We start from the raw sequence: 25,428 nt of genomic DNA on the forward strand, positions 1-25,428 counted from the left end.
CCTTGTCTCTTCACGCCGGATAAAATATGCGCCTTTCCAGAGGAACTGAGGACCAAGGCTCGTATTCTGGTTCCTCCGAACTATGCGCGCACCATGTTCGGCGTGCTGGACGAGACCGGAACGCTCGAGTATGGACAGGTGTTTGTCCAGTACTCGAACGACATGCTACGGTACAAGGTCAACGACCCTGCGACCATCCTCGAAGGTATCACAGCAACCTATTTTCATGCTATAGCAAACATAGCACAGCATGGTCTTGGTGCGTTTAGGCAGCAGCTTTCGTATTTTATTCGAAAGGATTCATTAATGTGAACGTAGTTAGAAATGATAGGGGAATAAAGTGCCCAAGTACATGCTTTGAAGGCGTATGGAAATGTGCTGCGTATTCGAGGGCTGTTGTCGCAGAAATATAGATTCTTGTAGTCGGATCTAAAAGTAGAATTCTCCGGCGGTATAACAAGTTATTGCAGTCTGTATAGATGAACGCACACCTAGATTTCTCGTGTGCTGATTCTGACCGAAATTATCTCGTTTCGGCCTCGCCTGCGAGCTCCTTCTCTGGTCACAGCATTCTCATGTCTGAAGCCGAAGCTAGGACTTACTAATGCTCAGTTGTCCAAGAAATGTCCCGGGTATATCTTGGGAGATATCCGCGGTTTGCACGGATTGATGCTTTTATGTTGACAGCACCGGATAGACAATAAAGAATATACAGTGGTGAGGTACCCGGGCGTTGTGCGCTGCTAATCGCGGTAATCTTGAGAAACCGGCATCTGGAGCCGAAACAGTATATCACTCTCGCCGCCAGCTTAATCGCCTCTCTCTTTCCCTCATGAGAGCGCGGTAAGACCGCGCATGTGAAAGCCTGGTGCCTCGCCTTCGTACGTAGCCTCACTGCATAGCCACAAAAAGCTGTCCGCGAGTATATCCATTTTATTCATGGGCTTGGAATGAAAGGACTATTATTATTTTCGTTACATCGCATAGAGGAGCCGAAAGGTTGACGCTTGAGATACGTTTTTTTCACCTGAATTTGCAGCCGCACTTTGCGTTAAAGTCACTGAGTATTCCATGCATGGTGGGATGCACAGGCGACGTGATCGTGACCAAGATCCCGTGCATGCACCCGGGGGACATCCGCAAGCTGGAGGCAGTGAATTTCCCGCAGCTGCATCACGTGCGCGACTGCACTGTCTTCCCTCAAAAGGGGGAGCGGCCACACCCCGACGAGATGGCCGGTACGCACCCTTCCTGGCGCGCTCCCTGTTGACACTGAGCTATGCGGAGACGGATGTAACCGTCGCTCTCTGTGCTTGTGACGGATAGCGTGCCTTAGTTCACATTCACGTTAGGTCAGGGCTCTACCAAGGCCAGGACCCTGCGGGCTTTGACTGATATATGCTGTGAGCACAGTCACAGCGTGAGAAAAAACGTACTGTGAGGTTCCATAACCTGGGGCATAAAATCTTTCGCAGTTTCTCATTTCGGAGTCACAGCGATTCCTCTACTGACTGATCTCTATTTAATTGGGTCATTTAGCAAGGCCCTTCTCCATCACTGCTTTGAGAGACGGCCGGACGCAGCTTGTTGCCAATGGTACCCAGTAATGTAGTCTCCACCTGTGCTTAGGTTCTGACCTGGATGGCGACGAGTACTCAGTGCTGTAGTACGAGGACCTCATCTTCAATAACAACTGCAATCCCATGCACTACAGCGGCCCGCCCAAGGAACGAAAGGCGTCCATTGGAGTGAGCAATATCGCTTATTTTGTGGTCTCTTAGCCTGCTTAGTCTTAGTCGGGGGGTTGGGTGGGGGAAGGGCTTCATAATTCTGGATAAACTATTTTAGGTGCCAGTAGTCCAGTTGTACCGACTGCAGAATTGTCTATAATGAAATATATTCTAAATTTTACAGCTATATCAACGGTCAGCGGTAGAATACGACAAAATCTGGATTGTCGCTGTATTTTAAACATTGATCACAAATGGGTTGCAATGGAGTCTTAATCAGCAACAGGGGGCCTTTTGGTTAGAAAAGAGGCAGTAGTCGAGTTATGGTTCCGTTGTCCAATGGGCTGTAACAGCGGTAAACCTATTGTCTATGTTCGGAATTTTGATTTCCGTGTAGAAAGCAGAAATAAAATTACATTATGAAAAAACCTGGCGCTATCAAACGACGACACAGAGGGGACACAGCGCTGTGTCCCCTCTGTGTCGTCGTTTGATAGCGCCAGGTTTTTTCATAATGAATGTGTACCAACTAGCTCAACTTTCTGCCCTGTTGCAAATAAAAGGACGCCTGGCAGCTCAGTTTTCACTCGCGAGGGGCAACACTCTTTGCTCAATGGGGATATTACCTTGCAAACCTTGCGTCTTTTTGACCATTTTAGGTTGAGAGCGGTGGCTTGACCATCGGACTGTGTCCGTACTTGAATAAGACGAGCTGTCGGGCTAATTGTATCTTGTTGGTTTACCAATATGAGTGCCTTGTTGAGTATTGAGGTTTACTAATATATGTGTCCTGGATGTTGACCAATGTGACCGTGCGTAGCTAAGTCAACACAACCAAACCGATCCAAGCAGATGATTATTTGCTAAGGAAACCATGCGAAACTTTCTCATAAACAAACTTGTCTAGTTTTTTATGAGATGTCAGTTATGACATCAAGAGAGTGTGCAGCATGGCTTACTTTAAATAATGGTGCCATTGTGTGAGAAAGCGAGCACATGTAACGCATTTCCGTGCCTGTACTACTATATACGTAGTTGACTGGGAAGGGACGGCTGCTAAAGGTCTAAATTTCTTGCCGGCTCAAGAGTAAATTCAGCAGCACAGGCCTAAAAGTGACCCGGTCGCGCTCGTTCCCTTAAAAGTGCCACCAGATATTTTGCACACGTGTAAAGACTCTGACCTTCAGTTTTTAGACGAATGTAAATGGACGGGGCATGAAATCTGTTATCGTCCGTCTCATGAGAGAACTTGCCATTCGTGTACGGTGGCCACAGGTCCAGGACATGGTGGACTTCTTTTGCCAGTACATCAACGGTTTAGGAGAGCGAGTTTACGGGCTAGTTGGTATTGCATGGTGTAGGAACAGCGCTAAGAACAGGACAGAAGTCAAACATGGAAGCACAGGGACGGGCGCTGACTATCACCTGAATCTTTATTTCGGAGCACAAACATATATAAGGTGGCAGCAAGGGGGTACAATCAGGTATGCGAGGTCACATGGAAACAGTGAATAGTCACGTCAAATAATGAATTTAGACATCTGAGGCTGAGTAGGACGGAAGGGAAGAGGCGATATAACAGAAAAAACGATAAAAACTGCACGGTGTAGAGGGCCGTCACGCGAACTAAGAAAAACCAGATGAAGGATTAAACAGGATGCGAAAGAATGGCGAAAAAATGGGTTTATAAAAGTTTAAGACTCGTGGAAACGATAGTGAAAGATTAAAACCATTAAAAACAATAAAAAATTGCTGTGTGCGGCTAAAACATGTAAAGAGGGCGTTCAAAATTTCTCAAGTTTAACAGGGGCCAAAAATAAAAAGACTAAAAAGTTTTTTGAAGGCGTTTTTCGTTGACTGCCTCCATACTCCAAGAGCATCCAAATATCCCTTCAGAATCTGGTAATGGGAATGGATATCCCTGGACGAGGCGAAAAAAGCTATGTGATCTGCATACACAAAAACTGTTATATCAGGACGAATGGGGATGCCACTGAGCAAAATATTAAAAAGCAGTGGGGATAGCATCGATCCTTGAGGCACACTTGTTCATTGATAATATGTATTAGAACATAGGGGTAGTGCAATAAAAGTATCTGTCCTTGAGAAATTCACATATCCACACATAAATGTGGGTTGCAGAATGTTACTGAGCAAGTCTGTTAAGCAAAAGAGTATGTTCTGCACTATCATAGACCTTTGCTACATCAAGAGTGACCAAGAGAACGAAGCAGCGCAAAAACATGCAATCACACAAGAAGGACAATACACAACCCGAGCACTGTGTCCTTCTTGTGTGATTGCATGTTTTTGCGCTACTCTGTTCCCTTGGTTAAAAATGCACCAACTAGCCCAAAAAGTTTTACTCAAGAGTGACCAAAGCTGAAACTTCCCTTCTGCGTAGCGAAAGCCGAATTCTGCTTTCTAGATCCACATGCGCGGACCATGTAGAGCATCCGCGGCGAAAGCCAATCTGGGCTGAGCTGAGACCGTTGACGTCATGAACTTATGTGACTGTGCACTGTTCTATTAATATGACTATATTTTAAGTCAGCTCAAGTGGCCAAATATTACCTAAGATGTATCCTTTTCCTGCATGTTTCATCAATAAAATAATTTTAGCTGTCTTCCAAGTGCTTGGAATCCATGCATTTTCCAACGAAGCATTGACCATATCTAAGAGGTCGCTTGTAAAATCTTCGGCTAAAATTTTAATCGTACAAACATTGACATCATGTGGTCCTGGAGCAGCAGGATGCAACATTGCCAGGGCTGAGAGGAGCTCTGATTCAGCAACCTCGGTATAATCCGAAGAGGGTGAGATTTTGCACAAAGGGACGTTTCTCTGCATCTGGAAGCGTAACGCCAATCCCTGAAAAATACACTCCAGGGTTTCCTAAGCTCTTTGTGGAGATAACACTGTTGAACTAGTTAGGAGAGAGACTGCAGAACTCTTGTTATGTGCCATGAATCTATACAGGGCCTTCCGATTGCGAGGATTTCAAAGATATATGCTTAAATGTTAGTTGTACTCCTCCTTGGCTTTTGTAGTTGTTCTTTTGAAAGATGCAGAGAAGAATTTGTAATTTAACCAGTTAGCTGGACTCTGGTTGCAGTGTAGCCTCTTACACGTCGCTTTTCTACGACGATAGGCCTTCTCACACTCTTCTGTCTACCAAGGAGATGGCTGTTTTTAGAGACTGCTGCAGGTACAGCGAATATTGAAGGGTGTACTGCATTTTGCAAAAATGAAACCATCTGCTGAGCTGTTGTTTCCTCGGCTTGTACTAACTATAGATGCAAATGAGGCGGACATCTAATTTTTATAAATATGTTGGTTGTCAAATTTATGGGTTACACAACAAGCTTTGAGCGGAGATCACTGGATAGTGATTGTTACAGGAAGGTGATCACTAGATGTACCCGAATCCTCTGTCGACCAGTCAGTCACCTCTAGCCTACCTGCTGATAATGTTAAGTCAATGGCTGAGGGAGCAACCCCTCGCATAAAGGTTATTTCTCTAGAATTGCAGCAGCGTACAGCATTTCCAGACAGCCACGGCCAGAGAAGCTTGCCACAGTAATCAGTACAACTTCCCCAGTCACTATGGTGAGAATTAAAATCTCCTGCGATGACTGCACTGCTTGTGCCAGTAACCAAGCTGTCTAAAGACTCTGTCCTGTGTGCACTAAAGGAAAATAGATGTTAGCAATTGTAATTTCGGCACAATGTGGTATTGAAATTTTGATCTCTAGAAGCTCACAGTCAGAGAGAAGAATTTTCTTATAGATGCCTGATGACATAAATGTTTAGCTAGCATGGTTACCAATCCGTCTCCCCTGCCAACTTTTCGATCTGACCTCAAAACTCGAAAGTTTCTCATTTCAAATGATTCACAAGGTGATAACCAAGTTTCTTGTAAAAGCACAATATCAGGTTTATGTTTGTGAATAAGTATTTCTAGATCTGGAAGAGAAGACAATACAGATCGGCAATTCCTTTGTAACACTTTGGTACCTGCCATGATTACTGACCAATTGAAGAGGCAGAAACCGCCTCTTTAAGGATATCAACATGGGGAAGAAGTTTTAGGTTTCATCTGTGGAGATCTAGAATTAGATGGTGACGAGTATGCACGGCGCTTGTGCGTAGGACACGACATTTCGACATCTGTGTGCAGATGTCAGTCCGACATGCAATGCTAGGAACAGAGATGTTAGGTGGGATCTGAGTAGCATCAGGAGGTGATGTTGAGCGGCCAGCACTAGCTGCACAAGCTGAAACAGATGCAGACGCTGCTGGCAGGACTGATGTTTATGGTTACACAGATTGAACTGCAACAAACTGAGCCAACGCCTCAGAAAAAGTGTTTAGCATTCGCTCAACCGCATTATTAGGGCTTTTTCCACTGCGGTCACAGTTGAGGCAGTCAAGTTGGACTCAATGTCCCCAACAGAAGCGCGCACCACTAGCGTATGAGTCTTTTGTCCTGTTAAGACCAGCGTAAGCATCGGCTCTTGAGCACCGCTTCTCTTTGATAATGTCCAAAAATCTATGCTCTTCTTTGCGTTTTGCGCAGTCTGGAATTATCAGCTAAATGAATGTTGCTGCAGAGGCAGCAATGAGGCTGCTCTGAGGTGCAGTTATCAGCAGAATGACCTCCACATAAACGGCAGGGGGTCTCCGACTTGCATGCTTTTCCGCTGTGCCCGAACCGACAGCAGTTGGTGCATTGAAGAAACGGGGTTCTAGAGGGTCCACAAGGTAAACAATCGGCCAGAGTTTTAGTTCAGTAGGGCATCTAGAGCCAGCAAGAGTTATTATTGCAGACTCAGCAGCAATACGCAAGCCATTTACCTCTCTACTACAGCGGTAGACTGAAAGGACCTCAAGTTCTGCATACTGAAATTCTTCTAGAATTTCTTGCGGGGATGGTGCTGGGTCAACACCACGTACGATAGCCTTGACACATGCAAGCTGTTCGGGAATGAATGCTTTCGCCGGCAATGAGCTGAAAAGTTTGCGCTGAAGTCAGCAACACAAGCGATGCCTGAGGACTTGCAAACAATGCCTCAACACCTAAATGGACGCATTTCAGAGATCTTCAGATAATGGGCTGTCAATGATCTTAGCTCCTGTTGACTTAGTTTGGGGGTTTTCATTTTGTTTGCACCCTCATCGATTAGGACGCGAGCCACGGGAATTGCGTCAATGCCATTTTTTCGAAGGACTCAAGCGGCACGCTTTGGGCTGGCAAGCTGGCAAACCAAGCTGCCAACCCTTCTGGGGAGGTCAACGACATCTCTCAGCAAAATGCACCGTCAGGTTCACATGAACTGCACTTTAACCAACGCCTTGGCCGAACCCCCCAACGTAGTACGGCCTCTGCAATGATGAACAAGCCGGAACCACCAGGAGAGCCAGAGAACAGCAGCTGCCAGCAAAACACATCAGCCTAGCAAACTTCTTCTTCCTCCCCGTTTCCAGTCACATATCACAGTTCAGTGACAGTGCTTCATCCTTTTTCGTTGCTCCAGGTATGCTAAGAAGATTCGGGCACTGCTGAAGTCGTACCGCATCGAAAGTGAAAGCGAGGCTTTCTCCGGGGCTGTGTCCAATCTCAGCAAATATATGAAGGAGAACGACCCTACAGACATGGCCATGGTGCTCGAGAGCCAGGTCGAGCATGTGGTGCGCTGAACGCGCGAGGAGTTTTTCTCTGAGCAGCTCGACGAGGCTCACCAGAATTTGAAGGCCTCCGCCTGGTACCAGGTGAGGCGTACAGCGCTTTCAATCTGGTATTGAGCTGTGCTATCGTCAGTGCACATTGAGGGGATCTGGGCGTTCGAACGAACGAGCCGAAAACAGATATCGCTCATGAACGCAACGATAAAGGCTGCCACTTTATTATCTTGATAACAGTGTCGTAGTCGTGTCGCTTTCTTTGTCCTTCACTTTGTTATTTAGCCATATGTAGAACTTAATGGCCGAAATAGCATCTCGGGGAGGAATACCAGCATCCGCATATTTAACGCGGATGGTGAAGCACGTGGCTTGGAGGACTGACCCCAGTGCCACGGAGCGTTGGCTTTTATGTCTGAGACCATGTTGCAGGGTGTGTTTGCGGTGGCTGACGATAACGGGTCGCCATAGGATGGCCTGCTGTCGCTATCGTCATTAACAGTGCTGTTGTCCCTCGAAGCGACATGCTCGGTAAATCGTATTAATCTGGCGGGCAGCGTCACAATGCAAGATAGGAGGCGATAGATCTGTATTACAAATTAACTTTCATTTGCGGTTGAGTGTGCGTGTCTGCGTGTGCAAATGGAGCCGCTGTCACATCACGCCTTTAAAGGTGAAGGTTCAGTGTCTCCGCAAAAATTTCAGCATCTTCTGAAGACATTTCACTGCGATGTATGTTTTGCCAAAGGTCCATTGTCTCGCTTCGGCGTGGTTCGTGCGACGCGACTGCACACTCAACACCTTACGGCGACTAGTTTAAGGCTAACACCTTGTGGAAGACAAATTGTAAAAAGTATTATGCGGGGTCGGGGAGCAGGTGACGTACGAGCTTCAGTCCTCAGAAGGTGGCATCCAGAGCTTCCCCTGGGTGGTATCCGATGTGGTCATGGGCATCGTGGTGAACACGTCCTCTTGCCTCCCCGTGCCGGCATCGCGCAACAGCTTCAGCCAACGACTCGGGGCGCTGCTGCTTGGCGTGCCACACCCTGGTGGCGGCGACCAGGACGGCGCACAGCACGGCGACACGCAGGTGCTGACCAACCTGCTCAGGCTCATGTACGACTGGATCGACTCCAGTCGCGAGTTGCTCTTCGTCAGGGACGCAGAGGAGTTGGGCCTCTACAAGAATATAATGCGCGAGGCCTGTGTCAAAGTGCGTGGCGCCAGCAAAAGAGCTGCTTTGGGTGGATTTGCTGGGCTACGAGTCCACAGAGTAGACCTACAAGCTAGAGGGCTGGGCTCCTTTATGTGCTTCGTGCATAAGGCTCTTCTCTGCATTGCCGTTTGCTGGCTAGGGTTCGCCATCCAATGGCCATGAGAAGCGGTATAGAGGCAGCAATGTGGTTCGCCTGCTCGAACAAAACTCAGTCTGTTTTTTAAACAGACACGTAGCATACAGCTACATGTGGCAGCTTTGAAAGGAGGCGCCATGCGTTGTTTTATGGGAAGCTTGTGAAGTGTTGGCGTTTTGTCTCGTGTTCTGACATCAAAGCTGCGTCGACGGTCTACCAGCATGATGATCACATTGTACATCGGCATAAGCACCAATTTGTGTTGATTGTGTGGTATGAATATAGTTTTAACATAGCACCTACGTACTGTGCATCTACCTGATAAGCTGCGCTTGGCTAGCGGTAAAGTAGACGCAACTGCATTAGACAACCGGCTGGTACGATCACGACTGGGATAGTACGTCTCCACTGTCATAACTGAGTAATAAGGAACAGTTATTCTACACTGACGATTTCTCCTGCCTTATGTTCGGCTTTTTTTCAAACAAACGGGAAATGAGCACGATCGGGCACTTAACCGGGATTGAGGTTTATTTTATGAAAGTCCTGAGAGCTTAAGTAGGTTGAGAGGGTATTTACAAGCTCTTTCAAGACATTTCGCATGCTCCGAGTACGAAGTGAAGGCGACTCTATGTGGGAAAACAGTAAGCGAATGTCATTGCTCTACCCAGAAAAACGTATTCATAGATAAATGCACTTTAAGATTGTGTGCCATCCTTAGCGTGGTGGAGTTATCGGCAGAGGCTCACTATTCACCTCCCATTGCAGGTGTCCCGCTCCCTCTCGAGGGACATGCCGCCGCACAAGCTGGTGATCCTGTGCCTGCACTTTGCGTGCGCATGGTGCCTCAAGATCTTCCAGGGCGGAAGCGACGGGGAGGTCATCTCCAAGGAGTGCCGGCGCCGCTACCGGCTGGGACACCTGGCCCTGATCACGCTCAACCGGCTTTCCATGTCCGGCAACCTGGCCTACCTGAAAAGGGCACCCGAGGGGTGCGCCTCCACAGAGCTGATCAGGTATATTTCACACCTTTATTCTAAACCGGAGTGACGTCGCTTGAAGAACTGAATGAATCCATCGACGTCAAGGTGCATTTGCCCCTAACGCTGTGACGTTGCCGTACTCGCCTGTAAAACCTGTAAACAACCAGTGTTTGGGTTCAGTGCTGCTTTTGTTGCGATCTAACGCTTTGCGTTTAACCAGCTAAATGTAGTAAAACATTTGTATTGGTCAGATGTCATTTCTGCACTATTCGTTTTGCTCGGCGTAAAACAAAGGCACGTACGCTTCAGCGACGAACCGTCCGTTGCCTGCCGCTTGCCTGCTTGCACCCGAAATTGCATGACACAATGTTTTCGCTCTTGAATCTGCACCAAACGTGCTTTCGCCGCTTCTGTTCTTTAGAGAATACTTGCCTTTATGAGGCGCTTGTCAGCGATTCGCGGCCGGCACAAATCAAGACACAGAGCACGAGCACAAACGAGGGCACATACGCTGTTGCAATTACTGTGCATCTGGGTCGTCTAGGAACCAGTACGGATTAATTTACTCACGATTGTTCAGTTTTTGACACGTATGCGGTGTTGGGTAGCGTGCGCTTACTGTTAGCCTGATGCTTCGTCCAACGAGGCCGCATTAAATCAGTAAATGAGATTAACACAATATGTCAGGTGCAGATTGAGGCGCTCATTAGAATAACTAGATTGATATATTTGGACTTTTTTGTTTTCTTGCCTGCTTTGTTCATTGTTTTCATTCTCGAGCCGGAAATGTGGGGCTAATTCCAATAAAAGCTTCATGTGCAGGCTCATTTCGAAGACAAGAGCTTCGAACTAAACCGCGCTGACGGATGTATGTCACGGATCTCTCCGGAGAACACTCGGATGAAAGAATGGACTAGGCGACGAGTGTACCCACACAATCGCACATTTAATATACCGTACGCGGCACACACACTAGAACACAAAACTAACAAAACTAACACAAAACACAAAGACTATAAATACACACGACCCGGGCACACTGCTACCAGCGTCTACTACCAGTGTTCTACTACTAGCGGTCGGCGTTCGTGCTCACGGTTGGTTCGGTGCGGCTGCGGCGTTGTATGGATCCACTAGCCGGCGTCGAGGTGGCGCTCGGCGTGCTTGGACTGGCGTTGCTGGCAGCGTTGCTGGCTGCGTCGTATAAGCTCCCAGTCCAAACGCCCTTGGAGGAGATGCCGATGTTGTTGGCGTTGGAGCCACCACCCGGCTGGGTAGCAACAGCGCTGGAGACACCCCTGGCCGTAGCAGGTGGTAGCGTCCTCCGTTGACTCCCCGGAACGGGCTCCGGCACGGCAGGAGGGGGAACAGCAGAGAAGCGGAGACTCTGGCAGGTCAGGGACACATCGGCTGGAAGAGAGCGACGCCGGCTACTGCTCCGGTGAGCTCGCGTTCTACGACTCCGCATCGTGGACTTCCTGCCGTGCCTGAGCCCGTTCCGGGGAGTCAACGGAGGACGCTACCACCTGCTACGGCCAGGGGTGTCTCCAGCGCTGTTGACACCCATCCGGGTGGTGCCCCAACCCCAACAACACCGGCATCACCTCCACGGGCGCTTGGACCAGGAGCTTGCACAACGCAGCCAGCGACCCCGCCAGCAACGCCAGCCCAAGCACGCCGAACGCCGAACGCCGCCTCGACGCCGGGTACGGGAGCCATACAACGCCGCAGCCGCACCGAACAAACCATGAGCACGAACGCCAACCACGAATAGTAGAACGCTAGTAGTAGACGCTGGTAGCAGTGTGCCCGGGTCGTCTGTATTTATAGCCTTTGTGTGTTGTGTTAGTTTTGTTAGTTTTGTGTTCTAGTGTGTGTGTCACGTAGGGTGTATTAAATGTGCGTTTTTGTGGGTACACCCGTCGCCTAGTCCATTCTTTCAGTCCGAGTGTTCGGGGAGATCCGTGACAGTGTCATTAGACCGCCTTTGTTCCCTCACCTACTCAAGACTCTGCTAGCTTCCGGTCTCAACCCTTTTCGTTAGCCTCCATGCATGCTTCTGCCCCATGGGTGAGTACCGGTGGGATGCAGCTGTTGTGTTAATTTTTCTCTTGAGGGATATAGGCGAGCTGCTCTACACGATCTGATCGTACGTGCCATATGCGTTCCGCCCCATTCTTACTCTTCTCATGATGCGGATCAGCGGTGACTGCTTGCCTTATACGTAGACGTCAGGGCAGGTAGTTACCGCTACGCTGGGTGCCAGATTTGAAAGATTCAAACTTTCCCTTGAAACGCCTCCTTTCCAAAGAGAAGCTTTTTGAGCACCATCAACATTGTTGCACATTCGCCAAAAGAACCAGTAGTCATTGCATGACACAAAAAAATGAGGATTGAACTCTACGGCATCAACTGCGGGGACAGTACTAATTACCCTATGCTGGACGTGATTAAAGCTGCAGCTGTTTTTTACAGGGTTTCATTGGTGCGTAAGCAACTGAGGTTGTCATACGACAACTGCACGTTTACTGTACGTCTTGTTTTCCGTTGAAAATTCATGTTTTAGCGTCACTATAACGCCTTCAAAATGTTGGGTCCGTGCTGTAGCTTGAAGGAAAATAGCTCAATCTTCTTCCGTGAAAGTACCACCAGCAAACCGACGGCACGCGAACGTCGCCACTGCTGACGGTTGTGTGTAAGTGGCATACTCTAGGTATTGAGTGCAGTTCTAAGTTTAGTAAGAAGGTTACCAGCTTTTATTCTATCACTTAGTAAAAAAGCTGCCTATCAAAGAACACAAGAGAAAACTGCCGGCTGTGAAAACATATTTCTGTAGAATTTCTGTGCATGACCTTAGAGCAGATTTTCTGTAGTATTGTGTTGTTCCTTAGAGTAGCAACAGAACCACTACAAAATCTACAATACTAGTGAAAGTCAGTCACTGCGAGAAAAGATTTTTTTTCTAATTTCGGGCACGATTCTATAGTGTTTTTTTGACTGGGTTTGCAGTCGAAGAGGCCTGTTTTAATGAAAGATCCTCGTATCCGAAATTCATGGCCTTCTGGGCACACGCATAGACGGCATCCGTCTACCGGAGTTATAAACAGTATAAATAAACGAAGCGTCAACTTTTCCTGTTAAAAACGTGTGCGTAACTTCCGCAGAAAAACTTTACTCCAAATGTTGCAGAACTGATAGACGTAAGAATGTGCACAAAAATGTGCGCACGTGTTTGTAGTGACGATCAATGTTCTGGTCCCTTTGAGCCGATGTACACACATGTTTAGAACGTTTGAGGAGCCTGCTCTTCAGTGCTTGAGCGATATCTGCAGTTTGCCTCTGGGTTCGGGATTAGCCTGTCTGAGCGTGCTGCCATAGACACCTAATTTAATGCGTGTTTTCTGCGTTCACATAGTGCGTTGGATATTATAACACAAAGATCACCGCGGGGTGTTCACCTAAGACCGCAAAATATATATTTTTATCGCGCAAATATTGCTTTCTGCATAAGAGGGTTAAAGAACAGAAGGGGCAGTTCAGAAGCAGGATCTGTCATGTCCAGGAGGACCCGACCTCAGGCGTCAGAGCGGCACAAACCCGGATACTCCTCAACGCCACGTCCTCACGGCGAGCTGAACCGCCGGGAAGATTGAATCCACGCAGTCGAATTCAAGCACGCGTGGAGCGGCAGAGAAATTCCTTTTTAGACAGTACGGCAATTTATAGTTCAATTTCTTCTCTCATGCCTTTCGGTTTTGGTTTCTTCAGCCGAACGATGGCTGTGACGTGTGGTTCAGTTATGCGTCGGTGATGCGCGGAGGGGCTGCAATATTAATGCTGATCCGTTGTTTTCAGGCCCTAAAACATTTAAAACAGAACTCTTCAAGATCTATACAACAAACGCCGAATTAGCAGTTATATTGCCGTTTTTCCGTGCCGCACGTGACGTGGGGTTCTACTGCGCGTCGCAGCCGGCGTTCGGTTGATGAAACCGAACCATTGTGAAGAAAATTTCAATTAAAATTTGTTTAGTGGTCGTGGGCGAACACTACGGGGTGCTCTGTGGATAAAAATCTCTAGGGCATCTTTGGAAAGAAGAAAACACGCAAGCGAAAATGCGTTGTTTATAAAGTCATTTAACGCATCGGATTTCAGAGGCCGCCTTTCGCTTTGCGCATTGTTCGCTGCCGGCATAGCGTTGAAGGCATATCCAGGCATAACTAGAGGGAGAGCTGGCGGCGCTACAAGTCAGCCTATGTGCATAGGCGCAGGAATGCCGGGAAGATGACGTTTCTTGCTTGCCTTGGCTGGTCTTCGGCATAAAAAGTGGATTTAGCCGTAACATTACGACTCTTCTCGAAGTAGTCCTCAAAGAAATGCTGTAAAAGCTTCCTTATTACCCTAACACACAACTTTCACTTGCGTTAAATCTATTCAAGAAGCGAAAAACGCAGTATTGAATGAATTTAATTTGTGCAAAGAGGTGAGAATCGCGTTTCAACTACTAATTTTGAGGTAGAATCCACGCTTTCGGCCTGACACTGGCCGAGCCAAGAAGGAGGCCTCGTCTTCCCGGCGTTCCCGTGGTGGAATAAGTGCTCTTTAAGAAACACGCATGGGTGGTGGCGCCAGCTTTCCCTCTAGGTAGTATTTAGAAACTACGGCTGCCGGGGCCTCGGTTTCTAACAGCCGAAAAAGCACTGCGTTATGTACGATGAGCGCAGCCACTCACAAATAGTGCGTCCGGCAGCGAAATAGGCGCGCAGCAACAGCTGGCCACGGAAGGCGACAAAAGGTAACGGACCACACTCCGCTCGAACCGGGAGGCCAACGGCGGATGTCGCTCGAACTCTCTAGAGAGGTTCGTCGACAAGCGTGCCATCACAATGATGCATCAAACTCGTCCGACGCGGCAGCTCCACTGTGGCAGCAAAGTTAATGTGCACGTACCCGAAGCAGCGAGGAGAGCGGCTGCGCAGTGGGTGGTGACGGAGTCGGCGAGGTTGGCATGGCGGGAAACACGCTCTCGAATATAATATGGCGGCTCTGGAAGTGGCAGCCATGGCGCGAGGCGTGTCCCGGAGCGCCTCGAACAGCGTGTCCCGCACGCGGGCCAGCGCCTCGTGAACGCTGCGCCTCCTGTCGGCGGGCGAGATCCGCGAGGTGTCAGCGCCGTTGAACACTTGGTGTGCTGGGTACCACTCTTCCCTGCGTGGTACAGTGCCAAAGATCTGTTATGCGATGATGCAGACCCCATTAATTTGAGTGCAGCGATTGATGCATGCTTATACCCTGGCGTCGTGCAACCTTAACATGCCGTCGTGCTACCGCAGAAGGAGGAAACAGGTGAAAAGAGAAGAGTGCAGAAACTGTGCCATTAAAAGAAAAACAAACAAAACACTATTATGACCACATGATTAAATTAAAGCTATGGACATTAACAGATATAATTAAGCGGACATGTGAAAAGAAACAGTGACAAAAGAGTCAGGGTCGGCTTTGTGCGGAAAAATCTATCCAAGGAGGTTCGAGTGGACGGTTTCATTTGTACAATGAATTACATTTTATCACGAAAAATAGTACTTCAATAAATTTCTCATGCAAAATTTCTCGCTGATGGTGGGAATACCAAACTGGTGAGGCCGCACTGATTTGGCATAACGTGAAGTACATAAGCGCTCTTCCGATACCGCGGTGTGATGGCGAACTTGCGTTTTCGGCTACAGCGGTAGCTGTGGACAGTTTGGGCGAGATGCAATAGCTGTATCTTGCCGTTACTCACCTATGGGGCGGAGACGTGGAAGCTGGCGAGAAAGACTTCAGCTTAAGTTAAGGACAACGCAGCAAGCCATGGAAAGAACAATGATAGGTGTAACGTTAAAAGAACGAAAGCGGGCAGAGTGGGCGAGGGAACAAAGGCAGGTTCATGACATTCCAGTCGAAATGAAGAGGAAGAAATGGGATTGGGCAGGGAATGTACTGCGAAGGCAAGATAAATGGAGTGGATTCCAAGAGAAGGCAAGCGTAGCAGGGGGCGGCAGAAGGTTAGGTGGGCAGATGAGATTAGTGAGTTTGCAGGCATAGGGTGGGCGCAGCTGGCAGAGGACAGGGTTAATTGGAGAGACATGGGAGAGGCCTTTGCCCATTAGTGGGTGTAGTCACGCTGCTGATGATCATGGTGGTTATGCACTGAGTGACACTTTAGCACTCAGTTATCGTAACGTCATGACAACACATATACGCCACGAAATCCGTGTTCAGTTACCGGTACGTGCGGCTTCAACTCATTTTTTTGCTTATCGACGTTCTATATTGTAAGTGTAGGGCATGACCGTTCAGTTCAACTGGCGCCTCTGTGGGAGCTTTTGTCATGTCCAGTCCAGCGCATGGCCGGAAATCTTAAACAGTTAGACTGTTCTCTTTTTTCGCTTTTCGTGCAGTCCATTCTGCGTCAGTTCCAGTCAGTGCACTGTGCTGTACGTCACGTATGTAGCCACCAAATGCGCACGAACCGGCTAAGAAACAATTCCAGAAGCCACAGCTTCAGCCAGCCAATCAGAGTCTAACCATTAAAGCATCCCGCACTGTCTGACGTGATTGCTCGAATGACGTCATATGCAGGCATATACAATGACGTTTTAAAAATTCGGCACGGAATCGGCGGGTGCCAGTTGTAGCCGCCACTTCTGTACGCCAGTTTTAAGCCAAGAGTAAGTTACACAGGCTTCAAAAGCGAACCATTTACTCAATTTCTGAATGCAGAATAAAGACCAGAGCATAGTTTCGATGTAATTAAAAACGGTACCGCGTGAAGGAAGCCAGCGGTCGCCAAACTAGGAGATTGTGGGTTCAGATTCAACCGGCAGAATGTTTATTCTTCTGCTTTCGAACCAATTATCTTTCAGCGATAAGATGTGTACACTATTATTCCCTTACTGATCAGCACCGCTATTAAAAAAATTATGTACAATCCCCTATGCTTCTTGGTGCTGTAGACTGTTGGCTTCCTTCATATGTGTCATAACAATCCCCTCATTTCCATTCTTTTGTCTACTCAGCAGTACCGTGTATTACATGCAGTATGCAGTTAAGGGTGCCAGCGTACAATTCCCGCTGTGTAACTGTGAGCATGGCTACGGCGGAAAGAACGAGCGCGGAAACAACGTCAAGTAACTACAAAGTGCAGAGGTGCTTTCGGCATTTTCCTTTACCTTAGAGCAGCGCGTATTCAAAGCGATCCCTGACTGCACAATTCTGTTTTCGCAATTAATATGAATGCACAGTTCGAAGTCGCTCAAGTTTTAAAAACGCATTCAAAAGCAATAACAGTTAACACTGGTTTTGAATAAAATAAAATTTTACGCCTTGCTATTGGAATGCCTGGCATGCTTTTCAAAAATTAAGCCTTTGGAAACTTACTTGCTGCCGTCCTCTATGCTGACGTTTCCTTCATCTTCGAAAGCTTGAACTGCGGACAATGAATGAGTAATCAGTCACTCAATTCACTCAAATTTCCGCATGGGTCGAGCTCCAAAAGCACATCTTAAAACGACGGATGAGGACCCGTGTACAGGTAAAATGTTAGTAGCTGTCACCTTGCACCGTTACAATAGTAGTCGCTTTTTCGCCCCGTGGTATGGCCGGAAGGAAAGTTAAAAGTTGTTTATCGCTTCACAAAAATAGTATCAGGGATGAGCAGCATATATACAATAAAATACACTGCACTTCATTGCTCCTCTCCAAACGAAAGAACAGGTTCCTCACGTTGCTCGCAGCATCGTTCCAATTTGCAGCGGGCAACGTAACCACTAAACCATTATAATTAGAGGGTTGGGTTATGGGAGCTTAACGTCCCAAAGCGACTCAGGTTATGAGGGACGCGGCAGTGAAGGGCTGCTGAAAATTTCGACCACCGGGGGTTCTTTAACGTGCACTGTCATCGCACAGTTCACGGGCCTCTAGAATTTTGCCTCCATCGAAATTCGACCGCCGCGGCCGCGATCGCACCCGCGAGCCAAGCGCCATAACCACTAAGCCACCGCGGCGGGTTGTTATAATTAGAATCGATGCTTTTAATTATATTAGGCTATCGAAAAGATAAGTCGGGGCGAGCATTAAGCGGCACCAGAAGAGGCAATGTTAGTATAGTCGGATACAATTTAAGTGTGCAGTGAAGCTCCGCCCATATTCACGACAGCCTCACAGATTTCCTCCACGACAAAAAAGTATAGCCCGTTGTTAAAACATTTCTTGTTGCCTAAACAAAAAACTAATCGCAAGAAAAAAATTATGGGAGCGATAATTTTGATACATCGCTTGTTTAATATAGTCAAACGTTAAAAAGTTGATTTCGTTTACTGTTACGATGGGCCAGCGGAGTAATACAGTACGCCGCGCACCGTGGCCCAGTTTTAGCAACTGCTGTTTTTTTTAAGTTGTATCCTACTATAGATGAGCGCGATTTTGAGGCCTGCTAGCGGCGTTATTCGGTCTCGCTCACTACATGCGGAATGCAAAACTTGTAACAGAGTTGAATGAAGCAGGGTCCTCTCGGTCCAAAAATGCGGCTTGCACCTGATCGGTACATCATTCTTTGTAAGGCCTTAAGGTGCGTAGAGGCACGGCTTATGGTGTTGAACGTTATAAAACTACGGGTGGGGAACGGAAGAAACCGTAGTGAAGGGTTCCAGAATGTATTTTTCCCCATTTGAAGCACTTTATCTTTGCGTTGGCAACTTGGTTCCAAAAAAAAGCTATTTTCTACTTGCATAATGCCAGTTCAAGGGGTGTAAGTGCATACAAAGGTGCCAGTTCTTCCGAAAGTTTACATCAGAAAAAGACGAGCACCTTGCCGCACTGTATTTACCAACAATATCAAGTATGCACAGCCGCAATCTGCAATTCGCAGCGTCTGCGTTACTATGCACCACAAAAGCAAAAACTAGCAAAAACGATGCCACAAAACCTGGTAATACTGCAATTACACATTGGAGCGAAAACTTCGTTGATGACGCATGAGACAACGTGTGTCGTAACAGCAAAATTGACTGCCTAGGAATCGTACTAAGCCATTAACCAGTATAATGGGCACCCCAGAGCAATAGACCACAGCTGCTCGCGATGAGCTCGACACACACGGTCGCTCTCAATCTGCTGCTGGCCGCTGGCCACGTTGAAGCCGCTGATAGCGCCCGAGGGGGTTGGTAGCCACGTAAACGGACAACGATTGCAAAAAAAAAAAAGAACAGCGGCGTGTCTTCGGTGATACAGGCATTCCGAGCGCCTACCACACTATATAGATGCTCTCCCTCTAAGTCGTCGTTGCACTCTGAACATAAAATACTCAAAAGTGCAACGTAACAAAGCACTTAAACATCACTGAAGCCGACTAACCGTTTTCCTTCCTCTTCTCGAATCATTCTCCTGCATGCTTTGGTTGCAGTTATGATAGCATAGGCATTGATACTAGCATATAAGGCATTGATATACATGGATCCCCATCCGGTATTCTCCTGCCGGCGCTGAATAATTTATAATCGTATTTCTTTGTCGTGCTGTATCGGTTTCAGCGGCCGAATGAGGACTGTGGCGTCAAAGAGTGGTTTTGTCACGTGAGACATAAAAAAACTACAATATAATCGCTCCTTCCACATTAGTTGTCATTCCGGCTCTTGAGGAAGGCTGCCTGTAAACACTGAATTGAATTAAAACGATGAAGCAGTGATTATAAAACCACTCATTCACGTCGCCGCCATCATTCGGCTGTTGAAACCGAAACCGAAACAGCATGACTGGTTAAATGTGATTATAAATTATTTAATGGTCGTGGGTGGGTACCACATGGTGATTCATGTGTAGTAATGTCTTTCGCGTAATTGTAGAGAAGAAAACGTGTCACCAAAATTAGGTGCCTATACTCCAACACATGTCAACGTTACGGCTATCTATGCACACCGATACACCAATATAGACTGTCCCCGTTGGCAACATAAATTTAATGTGCGCACACGACCTCACAAGCAAGGCCATGTCTATTACCATGAAGCTTATCCTGCTACTCACCAGAAATGTCTGCGCTGTTCGGAACCCCTTGGAGGCGGGGAGTGACGGGAGTTCCGTTTGGAACGCTGGCTGCAAGCTCGTGTGAACATGTCTGGGAAAACATCCTTTCGTTCGACGTATGGAGGATGTCGACGCTGATCCCAACTCCTCGCGGTGTGCTCCTCTGCTGCTCGTCTGTGCGCGCCATGTCAGTCTGCGCAGAGACGGAAAGGCACATGAGGCGCAAAAACCTACTAAGAAAAAACTTCATGGGGCGATCAGACATCTTATGCAAGAATTTTGCGAAAGCAGTTGCAATTACCCTCCATGATTACTTTCCGATTCTCTGACTCTTCGCACACGTGTCATGTGACCTTCTCTGCCCCGCCCGCGACACCCACACGGGAGAAAGGAGGTCCCATACAGGTACGCCTGGAGTGACGTGCGCTGGGGGCGGGGGGGGGGGGGGCGCTGCTTTTGCGCTTGCCAGACAAGTGCGTTTGAAAAGCACGCATCTTTCGGGGGCCAAATGAGCCATAGCGGCGAGGGTAATAGCGGTATAGAAATTGTAAAAACTGATATGGCCAGTACGACCAATCTGCTAAATGTTTAAAAGTTACAAAGTTGACCATCAAGAATAAGTTAAAAGCTTGATAGTAACAATCCTTGCCTCTTTTCTGATGTCCGCCAAAAGAGATATTACTATGCCGCGAAACTCAGGTTTATAACTCGGAAAGATTGTTTGTTTGAAAAATTGGCTGGGGGCCTTCCTAGACACGACTGCGAACCCAGTAAAAAATTTAGTTGCATAGGTGAAACGTGTGCAACAGTTTTAAAAATGAATTGAATTTCGAAATGACAAGTTATGGATATCGCAGTGGCACGCTTTAAATACCTGCGTCGCTTTGTCGGTAGTGGTCGGCCGAGAGCATGGACACAGCACAGTGACGTGCACGTGTAGGTCATCGTACTTGTGGCAGCCGCAGCTAGTGGCGGACACTACTGGCAGGGGCTGCTTTTTCAGCGGCTTTCCGGACGCCGCGGAACAGGAATCCTCCACGGCCTGGGTGCCCTCTCCCATTGCCGATTCCCTTTTGTTGGCCGCAAACGTGGTCAACAACTGCTGCCTCAGCTCATCCCTCAGCTGGTTGGGGCCGGCAGCGGCTTTCGGAGTCCGGCTCATTGCACGGTGGTTCTCGGCGGCGATGGTGAATCTGCTAGGTACTAGCTTGCCCCGAGGACCAGGCGTTCTCTTTGGCTTGACAACTGCAGCGTCCGGTAAAAAGAAGCTATTAGTTCTGACCCAAAAACCTTTGCAAATAACCACATCGTCTCCCAACCACCGCAGGGGTAGAGAGCCAGGGCGTCATCCCCAGTTAATCAAATACCGAAAATGATTAGCGTCCATGCCGACTAGAGCAATCAGTCACGGGGGAAACCTATTCGGTTACGCGTTCTAGAGCTCACAAAATGATTGCCCTATATTAAACAATCACTAACATCGATTACACTGAACTGAATCTAGAGTAGAGCCAAGCGCAAAAAATTCCAGGCTACCACCGGAGATGCTGAGAGTTACCGCACGAGTTAGTCACTTGACTGGCATATGAGGCCGTTAAACATCTCCCTTAGCAGATTTGGGATGTAACGTGGCATAACTGGGGTATATAACGTGTGTGGTCGTGGCTATAAATCACGCTGTTGTGCGATTGAGTGACAAGCCACAGCAGATCCAGGGGTATTACACAGGGGCTGCCAAAGCCCAGCATCAGTGGCTTTGGAGGAGGCTTAAAGGTTAATATATCCTGTCGGGCAGTGTGGGTAATAGGTCTGTGCGCTTGGCGAGGCGGAACGTCATGAAATTGACCAATGGCTCTAACACAATAGGCGTTGTAGGAGTGGCGCGACCAGCAACGCTCGTTCTGAACAGTCATGTTTCATTTGGGGATTTTTGCGCAAGGTCAGCAAATGTAAGAACTTAAATCGTCTCAATTTTTGAAACTGACGGTGTTTTAAAGCTGGTGCAGCGAATAAAGTCCCCAAACGGAAATTTTTGCTCCAAAAGAGGGAATTTTCGCTTACGCCAATGAACATCAGGTTCTGAAACCAAATGTCCAGCTTTGCGCTGGCAGAGATAATTTGCTCTGGCAAAGACAAACTCAGTTTGAACCGCATTGCTGCTGCGATCGAGAAGCCACACTGAATTCTGAGGTAAGCCTGAACCAGAGTGGTGGCATAACGCTGGTGCAAAAAGATGATTTCCAGTTGAGCACGCGTTCCATTGACAAGCTATGAGGCTCAAGCAGACTCGGCAGCTTCGAACCACCTCCGCTTGCTAATTAGAGCTGACGCGAACTTGCACCCTCATTCGAAGCCAGTGCCGAGTAAACCGTTCCTTTATCGGGCGTTACGAGAGCAAGCTCCCCTCAACTGCACTTCGTCGCGCTGAACAGACGGATAGCCCTGTCCTGCCTACTTCGCCTAGAGAGCATCGCCCGCGGTGAGTGCGTAGCCTCAACCTCCACAAACAGTCAAAGTAGTTCGCCCTCCGAATAGGCAGCGAAGCACTGCGAAAGACAAAGAAAGGAAACGACGGGCTCACCTACTTGCGTCGAGTCACAGCCACGAAAGAACAAAGCCGATCGGTCGCACTGCGCTGGCACACTGCTGCGCGTGGGAAGCGCTGGTGCTCTCGCGATGCTCGCGCGCTGCTCGCGCTCCTCGAGCAGGGCATAGAACGAATAATTGGTCGTCGAAGACGAAAACGTTCTGAGAGAGTTTGCGACCGTTGATGATGATGATTACCTAACGCCAAGGTGTCATCTTTACTAGCTTTTTTTTAATTATTTGAGGAAGCCTGCAGCATGCTTATGCGGGAGGGAAAAAACAACGACTTCACATTTAGAGCTCTGTCAAGTCACAGGTCAGTGAACCCGAGTCTGTTTTAACAATGAACCCTTAACAAAACAAGAAAGACTTATTAAACAAACTGAACTAAAGGTGACATTCAGTTCATTTTGTCAGAAGTATCATCATCATTTTGAGACACATTGTAAGCCGTCTACAACAGCTGATCTGCTATCTGAAGGTAGGTCATCTGGAGGAAACGCCGCCATTCATAACTTCTGTTTCACTCTTCACAAAACCGCTTGGCGGGTCAAGAATAAGTGGTTCACTGTCATCGTCATTACCACATTTTATTTGAATTTCACTTCAGTCCACACGAGACAAGAAATGGCTGGCGGTTTAGCATTACTAGGCACAATATATTGTGCATTAGCACGGCTCTTTGCAGGGGGCACCACCGTCACTACTTCTAAGCTCGATTGTGGTGTCCACTGACCCAAGGAGCCAATTGTGAGCCTTGATTTCCTCAAAATCAACGGAGTCTAAGCCTTCCGTATGTTTTGCGAAAAGAAGAGATGCATAACTGCCTCAATGTGCAGGCGGACGGCACCGACTACTCAAATCGCGACTGAGGTGTCCACTGACCCCGTGAGCCAGTCACACCTGGAGTTCCCGGGTTCGAACCCGACGGCTGCGTTTCGATGTAGGCGAGGCGCAGGGGCGCCCGTGAGCTGTGCGATGTCAGTGCGCGTTAGGGATCACCAGGTGGCCGAAATTTTTCCGGAGCCCTCCACTACGGCACCTCTTCCTTCCTTTCGGCGCGCTTCGGGTGTCGCCTATATGTGAGAGGGGTACTGTGCCGTTTGCTCTCCGCAAAAACCAGTTTTCTAAATTTCCAGAATCTTGCGGAATTTGTGGCACAAGTGATTCCTACGACGGTGAACAAATCTCGTATTGCTTTAAAATCTGCTCGCCTATTCAGAGGTGGTATTAAGGTTTTCATCTCCTCAGCAGCACACAGTGTTGAGGAAGTTTGAGGCGCCATATTTGAAGAAGTACGAGGACACTTTCGGCGGCTTTGCTGTAATACCAGCAAACTTGGGTCGTTTCGGTACATAACGTGGTTGTCGCTATATGTTCATTATTAGATAATAATTGGCTTTTTGGGGGAAAGGAAATGGCGCAGTATCTGTCTCATATATCGTTGGACACCTGAACCACACCGTAATAGAAGGGATAAGGAGGGAGTGAAAGAAGAAAGGAAGAAAGTGGTGCCGTAGTGGAGGTCAACGGAATAATTTCGACCACCTGGGGATCTTTAACGTGCACTGACATCGCACAGCACACGGGCGCCTTAGCATGTTTCCTCCATAAAAACGCAGCCGCCGTGGTCGGGTTCGAACCCGGGAACTCCGGACCATTATTAGATGCCACAGCAGTTCGTGGCTGCGTCGAATATGTGAATTGTAAGGTCTGATGATACTGATCCGGAGTTCCCGGGTTCGAACCCGACTGCGGCGGCTGCGTTTTTATGGAGGAAAAACGCTAAGGCGCCTGTGTGCTGTGCGATGTCAGTGCACGTTAAAGATCCCCAGGTGGTCGAAATTATTCCGGAGCCCTCCTCTACGGGACCTCATTCTTCCTTTCTTCTTTCACTCCCTCCTTTATCCCTTCCCTTACGGCGCGGTTCAGGTGTCCAACGATATATGAGACAGATACTGCGCCATTTCCTTTCCCCCAAAAACCAATTAATATTATTATTAAGGTCTGTTGATATCGGCACATATAACATTGCGAAATTAGCAGACTATTTGCATGGTTGAGCGCGGAATATCGTGTAGGAGCACTCGAGTTCGCTGGTGCTGGAAAATTTGTTGTTGGGGAAAGCGAATTGCGCAGTGCATGTTTCACATATCGGCGGACGCGTGAATCGCTCCGTAAGGGGAGAAACAGAGAAAACTTTATTGTCAGTAAGAAGATGGTGCTCTTGGGTTTCTTCAGCCGATTTAGGTGGCCGGCAGTTTGTCTGTCGGCGACTTGCTAAGCTCTTCCTTGGCCCGATACTGAACGTCTGGGTCCGGGCTGGCGAGAATAGCTTCCAATTTAACCCAAAGATCATCCAGTATCAAAGGTCAATGAAATCATCCAGTATCAAAGGTCAATGGTCAACTCAAGGTCGGAGGTCAAAGATCAACTAAAGTTCATGCGTCAGTGTCAGGGGTCATGGGTTCCACACCATAACTGTACCACATATGGTCATACATGGCCAACGTGGTTGGGCTGAAGGACGTTCAAGGTCATTCTGCGGCCTACGCGACTACTTTACCTAACGAAGAGAAGCTTTTCATCTCAACATTTTCGGCCAACTGGGTATATTTATCGTGCGCTGGCATCGCACAGCGCACGGGCGCCTTCGCGTTCCGCCTCCGTCGGAACGCCGCCGCTGCAGTCGCGTTCGAAACCCGGGATCTCCTCATCAGAAGCCGAGCGCTATAACTACTGAGCCACCACGGCGGGTACGTCGCCTGTGCATACGCGTTTCTGCTGGGATATGAGTGTGCACAGAGCTGTTTTCTGCAACCCTGCGCGGTGTGTGTGTGTGCAATAAGAACTGGTGTGTGCGGAACGTACTGCTGCTGCTGTTGCTGATAGGAAGAAAAGGGAAGTGCACGGGCCTGCCTCCTGGCTCAAGCCGAGCCACGCTTGCTGCTGCGTGCTGAAAGTAGGAGAGTTATAAGATAGGAGAGGAAGAAAAAAACAGAAAGAAAATGTGCGCTCTAATATGCCCCGGG

The 25,428-nt window shown here is 48.1% G+C and overlaps 1 protein-coding gene across 1 annotated transcript; it reads right to left on the reverse strand.

Moving 5' to 3' along the window:
* Positions 1-9,801: 9,801 nt before the first annotated feature.
* Positions 9,802-22,454, reverse strand: LOC144095428 (uncharacterized). The gene is made up of 6 exons (XM_077629194.1): positions 22,392-22,454; positions 20,685-21,055; positions 19,811-20,003; positions 17,168-17,216; positions 14,699-14,956; positions 9,802-9,901 (listed from the first exon to the last, which is right to left on the reverse strand). Exons 2-6 carry the CDS (start codon positions 20,970-20,972, stop codon positions 9,802-9,804), a joined length of 888 nt encoding a protein of 295 aa, XP_077485320.1. The 5' UTR covers positions 20,973-21,055; positions 22,392-22,454.
* Between the last annotated feature and the right edge of the window lie 2,974 nt (positions 22,455-25,428).

The sequence above is a fragment of the Amblyomma americanum genome, chromosome 1, assembly GCF_052857255.1.
Source record: "Amblyomma americanum isolate KBUSLIRL-KWMA chromosome 1, ASM5285725v1, whole genome shotgun sequence".
In the NCBI taxonomy this organism is placed as follows: Eukaryota; Metazoa; Arthropoda; class Arachnida; order Ixodida; family Ixodidae; genus Amblyomma; species Amblyomma americanum.